The following is a 9,540-nucleotide window of genomic DNA, read 5'->3' as shown; positions in this document are numbered from 1 at the left end:
TGCCTCTCACTATATAAATACATCAGAAACAAGACAAATTGACACTTGACAGTTGATTTTCAACAACCACAACATTGTGTTCAATTTGGTGGGTTCCGCATGCAATTGGTGCAACTTTCTGATTGGCCTGGAATGTGTCTCATTTAGCATATGCTTATCATATGGCATGCCTCGTTTACTTTATTCAGTTTCCCAGCGTTAGTGAAAACGATCAGTGAAATATTATAACATTCAGATGGTTTGTTCCAGCATTGTGCTCTGATCATATAATATATTACGCTCAAGTACCCATCAATTATTTTTAACACAAGGAGGGAAAAGTGGAAAACAATAATTTTGGTTTTTATAGTTTCACTTCCATCTCCAATACTGACTAAATACCCTAACTACATTTTAAATATATTACACAACTTGGTAAAGCTCGATACAATTTCTAAAATATGTGTTGACTTTCGCGGATTCATATGTTCATAATTTATTCAAAAAATTTTTGCTCGTCTCGAACTACTACTGAACAAGTTCAATTTGTTGCTGGAACGTAAAGAGTTTTTATTATTACTTGATTTTGATACAACTGATATCACGCATGATCAAGTAATTACAGTCTACTGGAACAAACCTAATGAACGGATCATCACAATCGCAGTTTTCGAAAAGTTATACTTTTATTAATATTTTTCCACACTACGGGCATGGTAGAAATGTCAGGGTTATTTATATTTTGCAACATTTAGGTATTTAAAGAAATACAGAATGTTCGCTAATCGGATTATTAGAACCATCACCAATACAATTAGTAAACATGCTTATGGTCCTTCGACAAGAGCAATTAATAGTTACTCTAACACTATTTTTCTTAAACAGAAAAGTGCATGTAACTTCCTATTAGTTAGGAATTATGCCAAAGGAAAAGATAGGAAGAAAGAAAAGGGTGCATATTAATAAATTTGTACGAAGTTCTTCAGTTAGATCACATTTTTATGATTTTAGGCAAATCAAAAGTTTTTATTAATGAAAGTCAACTAACTGATGTTATCAATTTGGATTCAATGAAAAAGCAAATGGAAAATGCTATCGATACATTAAAAGAAAATTTTATAAAACATTTATCAATAAGATCAACAACAGGTATTTTATTGAAACTATTTTATGATTAAATGCAATGTAGAATTGATAATACTGTAATTATTGACATATAGGTATGTAAATTTAAACATTCAAAAATATGGTGCTTATTTCAATTGAATAATGTGACTAGGTGAATTTTTTCAATTAAAATAGAATATTAGGAATAAAAAATAAATCTATTTTAAATAATAGTGTTAAGGTTGAGAAGGAATTGAGGTATTTGCGTACCCCAAAATTATATTGTTAGATTACAGATTCACTCACAAATAAGAGCAGTGAAGGAAAGAATGTGAAAGTAGACTAATATTTCTTTAATTTTCAGGTTCCATCGAAATGGTATCTGTGAGTTTAGATGGGAATGAACACCTTCTTCAAGAAATTGCTCAAATTGTGAGAAAAAATCCAAAGACAGTAGTAATAAATATGTCTACATTTCCTCAGGCAATCCCAGCAGCTTTAAAGGCATTAGCAAAATCAGGAATGAACTTGAATCCACAACAGGATGGCACCACAATTTATATTCCGATTCCAAAGTATGTATTATTCTTCAGATATTTCACTTTACCAACTACCATATTTACATTATTAGCATGTAGGTTAATAGTTGAAGTGTTCTGCCCACATTTAAGATTTGACTTACATATTTTGTATGACAGGTGAATAATTTTATACTCAACATAAAATTAACAAAAACTTTTATATTATCGGATCTTTTCCTTATTTTGACATATATTGATATGAGAAAAAATGAATGAAATTTTGAATCAAGCAATCAAGGACATTTCAAAAGTATATGTATAAGCAATTCAAACTCAATTATAATTGTACAAGTGTTTAGTATGTAACAATGTTCACCTTTCACTCTGTTTAGAGCTAACTTTATTTAAGGAAGGAAATAAAGAGATAAGGTACATGAAAATTTATTTTAATGTGTTGGGAATTATACCTGATTTTTCCAAATTCAGAAAGGAATTTAATATGGATAGTAAATCATATGTATGTAGTTACTTGGTCGATTTGAAAATTAATTGTTGAACTAGATGAATTTAATATTTTATTATTGAATTTTATACCACAAATCTCAATTATTTCTCCGAGGAAGGACACATACATATTCAAAATATCAAAGTATACCCTTTAGTATATATTGAAAGCTTTCGAATATTTATAAATTCAAAATTGGGGATTGAAATTGCATATACACTGGTGATTGATAAATGGGATGAAGTTCAATAAAATCACAATCTTACAGGGTGTTCCAGAATGATGAGTCATATCAAAATTACATTTTTTTGATTGAAACACCCTATATTTTATTGCATATTTGGAATCAGCTTGACTTTCCCATTTCAAGAATATAGGGTTGTGACGTGTTCTACAGGGTGTTTAAAAACTAATAACCAGTTTTCCATAAAAATAGTAACAATTTCAATAGTAAGAGAAATTCAAGAATGAAGATATGTTGCGACCAAAGCAATTGATAGTAGAAGTTCTAGAAAATTATACATTCCGTTAATATTTATTGAATTTGATACAGGGTGAATCAAATTCTTGATACATTATTTTTTCGATTTTTTCAAATGATACCTTGTATTTTATGAGTATCAAAAAGTACTACCAGCATACTCTTTCTTTATCAAGTATTCCTTACAAAGTAAATCATTACTTCTTGAGATGTTTTCATTTTTCTGTGGAAAACAATCATTATGTACCTATATCTAATCATTTAACAATTATTGTGAGTTGACTACAATTTACTTGTCATAAACAAATAATTGACATGACATGACATTAGGTACATTAATGTTTTTTGATTTAGTGGTTTAGTACATTTTTTAGCGCTTTGAAGAAATTGAACTGTGGCAAAATTGAAATTCGGTAGTGATGAAATGTTTGATATGATCTGGATATCTAGAGAATGCAATAAAATGTGTTACTATCAGCAAGGTATACCTTGTAACATTTTCCTGCAAGGCAGCAACCTACCAAAGCAAGCTTGGAGTGGTTCAATTGCGCTGCTTTAGTTAATTATGAAAAGAATGTGTGATTAAAAACTTCTATGAGAGAAGAAAATGAAGTTAATGGTTTGCTGACAGTTACTGAAAACCTACATACAAGTGTGGATGAGTTTTCAGTAACTGGCACCAAACAAGAACTCGGCTACTACAGTGTGCAAAGATCCTTAACAAAAATAAAATGAACCCTTAACACATTTATTTGCCATAGGAATTAACTGAAATTGATTTTGAAAAAGACTAGATTTTGTAGGCGGGCTTTACGATAAGTTAATCAACAGAGAGACTTTTTCGACTATGTCCCATTTGTGACAAATTCACATTAAATAACAATGGTGTGTTAATAGGCAAAATTTTCACTAATATTCATCAACTAATCCATATTACATAGTGACATAGTCAAACTAGATTGTTGTTGAATGGGTGGGTAGATATTATTGGTGAATATGTAGTAGGACCATATTTTTTGAGAAACATTTCAATGCTGAGATGTATTTAGATTTTCTAGTAAGTTTTTAAAATATGACTACGCTAATCGATTAATTAATGGTGAACTGAAGGAGCTGCAAGGTAGATCTGAATAAATGGTCTAGTATAGTGTCCACTAAGGCCACCATGTTTTATGAGAGAGAGAGAGATAAGCTTTATTGTCATTAGAAAATTATACAATAAAAGAACAATTAGACTTGATTTAGTAAGTATAATATATACAGGGTCCTTCACGACGAGCTGCATCGATATGTATATGGGAAAGTACTGGGACTAGTGTTCTGAAAATTTGCTTGCATGGGTTTTCCAGAATGCTCGTTTCAGCTAAAATAATTCTGAAACTTCCGGTTATACCGGAAGTGGTCCCAAACTTCGTTATTTTAAATGGAATGCTATGGCTTTTATTAAATTTCTGGAATCTACGCGAAATTTCAATTTAACTTTATATAAGGCATAGTAAGCCTAAAGTCCACCATTTTTTAATTATTTCACATTTCGAAATTTTTGGACACATGCAGCCCTCCACTAAAAAATAGTTATTTTCGTAACAAGTGCGCAAAGTGATACTTTCCCGCACGCGACTGCAGTTGTCCCGAACGACGCGGAGCGGAGTTCGGGCAAACGGTCAAGTGCGGGAAAGACACTTTACGCATGAGTTAGGAACATTATTTTTTCTACGATCGTATATACAAAAAAGTATACCAACCCATTTTTCAAAAATTATTTTATTCCAACAAACATAATAATATACAAAATTTTAACTAAAAACTAATAATTATTATAAATATTAATATTGAAAACACAATTTGTTGTATTCTGTAGACTAGTAAGAATTGCCGGCCCAGTGGAGTTATTTGGTTTCAACTGGAAGGTAGATGACGTCGGTGAAGATGGCATCGGTTGCAGGTCGCATAAAGATGACGATGACGGTGACGACAACGGTTTTAAGTCATTTGTAGTACAGAGATCCTCTCTCGGGGATTTTCACCTTGGCGTGGTGAGAGGGCTCAGTAACTTTCAATATCCAGGGAGCGATGCCGGCGGTAGCATAGCTACTGGTAGGGCCACCCTTGCCGGTAAGGTCTCGAAGAGATGAAAGTGAAGCTAAGGAAACCTACAACGGTGAGGCGTCTGACCCAGAGTGGGCGGCTTCAAACAGCGTCTGTATCTCCATGTTAGGAGCGGCTGAAATACACACTCGCCAACACGCAATGGCAAGCGTGGCGTTTTATTTGCCAAAAAACCCTCAAAGTTATGTCGAGTTTTAAAACAATTACGGAACGACCCCAGGCAAGTAGGATAGATCGTCCAAAATCTTGTGCTGAAGAAATTTCAGTCAGTCCCATGGATTCTGGGGGGGACAAAAAACCGACAAGCAAATCAAGTAGAAACACTAAGATCTTTAAAATCATAACCTACAATGTAAGAACATTATCGTCAAGTAGTAAACTTCTAGAAATGGAAGAGGAGATTAAGGACATAAGCTGGGATATAATCGGTTTATGTGAAACAAGAAGAAAAGAAGAACAACTTCTTAAATTGAAGTCCGGACATCTCTTTTATCAAAATGAAAATCCCAACAGCCCTGACGGTGGTATAGGATTCTTAATAAACAAACGACTTGAAAAATCAATAGTCACTCTAAAGACTATATCAGACAGAGTGGCATATATAACACTTTCCATAAGTAAAAGGTATGAAATTAAAATTATTCAAGTATACGCTCCTACGACAGCCCACACAGATGAGGAAGTTGACATCTTCTATGGTGACATAGAAATAGCACTTAAAGAGAATCGATGCTACTATACTTTTATTATGGGGGACTTTAACGCCAAAATTGGAAAACAAACAGATATGTCGGAGGTGGTAATTGGAAGCTTTGGAATAGATGGTCGAAATGAGAGAGGACAGACATTGATAGATTTCCTGCACAATCAAAAGTTATATGTAATGAACAGCTTCTTTCAAAAGAAATTGCATAGACGATGGACTTGGGTAAACCCAAATGGAAGAACAAAAATGAAATAGACTTCTTTATCACGACGCGGAAAAGATTTGTCACAGATGTTACAGTTCTAAATAAATTCGGTATAGGGAGTGATCATAGAGCTGTAAGAGCAACTGTAAGAATAAACGCCAGAAATGAACGACAAAAAATGATAAGAAAGAAACAACAAATAAAGTGGGAGACCCCAGAAGATATTGATGCGTATAATACTTTCTTAACTGAATCCCTGAACACAAACCAGTCACTAGACATAAACATATTAAATGAAGAAATCACTGGAACAATATTAAAAGCACAACAAAAATACTGTAAAAGAGATGGAGATAAAGAAGAAAAAATAAGCAAAAATACAAAAGATCTAATTAGACAAAGAAGACTTCTAGTAGAACAACAAAAGGAAGATACAAGCGAAATAAGAACACTAAATAAGACTATTTCAAAAGAAATACGGAAAGATTTAAGGAAATATAACACAGAAAAAACCAGACAAGTAATCGAAGAAAATAAAAGTATGAAGGTGCTTAGAAGGAGACTAGCTGATGGGAAAAAGGAAATCATCAAACTCAAGGATAACAACAAAAAAGAAACAAACAATAGGAGAGAATTGGTAAAAATTGTAGAAGAATTCTACAAGGAACTATATAGGAGCAGAAGAGAAGAATTAAATATTGCAGAAAATAAAATGAAAGTCGTTAACCAAGGTTCAGAACTTGTACCCGAAATAACAATTGAAGAGTCAAAAAATGCCCTAACGGAAATGAAAAACAAGAAAGCGGCAGGAGAAGACCAAATTGTGATAGAAGCTGTCAAAGTTGGGGGTGAGAAACTTTTAAAAGAAATAATCTCCCTCTTCAATCTATGTCTACAAAAGGGGGAAATCCCGGAAAAGTGGAGAAATGCGACGATAATTCTCATCCACAAAAAAGGGGATATAACGAACCTTGAAAACTATAGACCTATAAGCTTGCTTTCTCACCTTTATAAATGGTTCACTAAGATCGTAACGAAACGCTTGGAACGAAAGTTAGACTTTTATCAGCCCAGAGAACAGGCGGGGTTCAGAATAGGGTATGGAACAAACGACCATTTGCAAACGATTAAGATACTGATAGAAAAATCCATAGAATATAATAGGCCCCTCGTAATGATATTTGTCGATTTTAAAAAGGCGTTTGACACAGTTGAACTTCCAGCAATTTTATCAGCCCTGCAACAATGTAGGATAGACTACAGATACGCAAAGCTCATTAAACACATATATGAAAACGCAACTCTAAATGTAAATCTCCACGAACCAACAAATAAGATACATGTAGGACGCGGGATTAGACAAGGAGACACTATCTCTCCTAAGCTCTTCACATGTGTGTTGGAATACTCTTTCAAAAAATTAAACTGGGAAGAGAAAGGTATAAATATCGACGGTGAGTATCTAAACCACCTGCGTTTCGCAGACGATATCGTCATAATCACCGACAATATGCAAGACGCTCGGCAGATGGCCACGGATTTGAAAAGAACCACAATGAATATTGGTCTAGAAATAAATTTAGACAAAACCAAATTTATGACAAATCTGGTAACAAATGATAACATAATTATCGATGGAGGTGCGATAGCGCAAGTATATGACTATAAATATCTAGGCCATGAAGTGAGGATAGGAAGAGATAACCAAACGTGTGAGATAAAGCGTCGAATACAGTTAGGATGGATAGCTTTTGGCAAGTTGAGTAGTACCTTGAAATCAGACTTACCAATAAGCCTAAAGAGAAAAGTATATGAGCAGTGTGTTATACCTGTGATGTCCTATGGTGCAGAGACGCTTACCCTCACGAGACAAACTGCAGGAAAGATGAGAGTGGCGCAACGGGCAATGGAAAGGGCAATATTGGGAATTACGAGAAGGGATAGAATTACAAATGAGAACATAAGAAGAAGAACAAACGTTAAGGACATTATTGAAATTATAGCCCAAAAGAAATGGAAATGGGCAGGCCATGTAGCCCGAATGACGGATAATAGATGGACGAAAAGAATATTGGAGTGGAGGCCAAGAATGGATAAGAGAAGTAGAGGCAGGCCGCCAACAAGATGGAGTGACGATGTAAAGAAAATTGTAGGAAATTGGATACATACAGCTCAAGATAGAGATAGATGGTTTAAACTAGAGGAGGCCTATATCCAGCAGTGGATGGAAGATGGCTGATAGATGATGATGATGATGAGTACAGAGAAACTTTTTACCATCGAATAGCGGGACCATAATGTATTAGATTTCAAAACCTTACTTAGGTCTGAAAAATACGCCAGAAATACCTCTTCCTTATAAGTTTTGGCCCCTTTCTCCTTACACCATGTAACAAAATGGTCGTATTGCTTCTCATACTTTAGTCTGGATTTGGCAGGTAGCAGCTCGGAATTAGCTTCATTTGCAGCCTTCAAAACGGCTTCGGGAAGTTATTCGTCGGATGAATCCATTAATATTATTGTATTGTATTCGGTTTAATGTGGTTTAATTTAATAGAAGATTGTTCTTATTCGGTCACTTCCAAGACGTTTTGAACAACTTTGACGTTTTAGTAACAATTACACGCTTGGGTTGTCATAGCAACTGATATCAAACCAGTTTTGATATTTGTTTCTCCTTTGAAGAATGTCACTTTCCCGCACTAGTGCACTCTTCAAAACTAAAATGCGTGCGGGAAAGTAGGTTAAAACGCACGGTCGTAGAAAAATTATATTTCTAAGTTTATGTGAGTCAGGTGTAATATTTGTGTGATTTGGACAAATAACACTTACACTTCCAAATCTGTGAAAACCTTGACAAAAATTTATATAGGGTTTTCAGGAAATGGTGCCGAATTTCGTTATCTAAAAACTTCGAAATGGCTAATTTTTTCAAATGGCAACCCCCATTTTTCTCTTTATAGTCTAAGATCACGATATAAAACGACCTTCACAGAGCTGGTTAATGGATCAAACATTTTTTTTATGTAATTTAATATATCAAAAAATATATTGCATATGGGTTGCCTAGCAAATTTCTGTCCAGGATATTTTTAATTAATTAAAAAAAATTTTTCCAAATATTTCACCAGTTTGGTTAACAGATAAATTCTATGCAATCCATAGTATATGCAAAAGTTAGGCTGCCCATTTTTTTCCTGTCACAACTCCTGGGTTGCCAGGTATGAACAGGTAAATCGAAACTAGTAATTAACACCGGTCTGGTTAATGAATGAAACTTAAATAGAAATAAAGTTTATTTTATTACGAACACGGTGATATAGGGTTGCCAACATAACAGCGGATTGTAGCCCGGTCTTTTACAGAGAGAGAGTGCATATACTTTCTACTCTTGAAAACAAAAAGGATAGCGATTGACGCGTACATGCTGAGCATCATTTTGGAGTAGATTGTTGATGTAGTTGCGATTGAAAAAAGGATTGCTGTTTATTATTGATAAAAATGGCCAAAAATTGTTTTTTCTGTGATTCTGGTAATGATGTGATAGATTTTAATGATGAAACTTTTAAAAATTGTTCACTTGAATTTTATGGTTATCATACCACATGTTACAAAAAAGTGACCGATTTGAAAAATAAATTTAACGAAGAATTTTATAATTTTTGTGCTGAAAATACAGTAAGTACATAACAATTGAATCTTAAAAATTAACATAGCTAATGCCACTTCTATTTCTATCCGTGTTTAAATAATTGTTAATTAAATTTACCCACGATTTTATAAAATTTTTCGACACACATTTTTTTTAATTAACTCGAAGAACTGTTGTTTATAAAATGAACAAGAGACTGATCTGATATCCGTTTTTTTTGTAACATAATTAAGTGAGGATTTTTCCATTCATCTATTCAAATCAAAAACTTTATA

The 9,540-nt window shown here is 33.6% G+C and overlaps 1 protein-coding gene across 1 annotated transcript in view; it reads left to right on the top strand.

Annotated features, from left to right (window-relative positions):
- The first annotated feature begins 186 nt into the window (after nucleotides 1-186).
- Nucleotides 187-9,540, top strand: part of LOC130897084 (ribosome-recycling factor, mitochondrial) — a 30,580-nt gene continuing 21,226 nt past the window's right edge. The window contains exons 1-3 of the mRNA XM_057805669.1: nucleotides 187-931; nucleotides 991-1,128; nucleotides 1,451-1,661. Coding sequence (XP_057661652.1) covers nucleotides 754-931; nucleotides 991-1,128; nucleotides 1,451-1,661 — 527 coding nt within the window. The 5' untranslated portion in view covers nucleotides 187-753. The remainder of the gene's footprint in view (nucleotides 932-990; nucleotides 1,129-1,450; nucleotides 1,662-9,540) is intronic.

This window comes from Diorhabda carinulata, chromosome 8 (assembly GCF_026250575.1).
Source record: "Diorhabda carinulata isolate Delta chromosome 8, icDioCari1.1, whole genome shotgun sequence".
In the NCBI taxonomy this organism is placed as follows: Eukaryota; Metazoa; Arthropoda; class Insecta; order Coleoptera; family Chrysomelidae; genus Diorhabda; species Diorhabda carinulata.
Note: the sequence above shows the minus strand (reverse complement) of the source record. Positions and strands in the feature narration are given on the sequence as shown.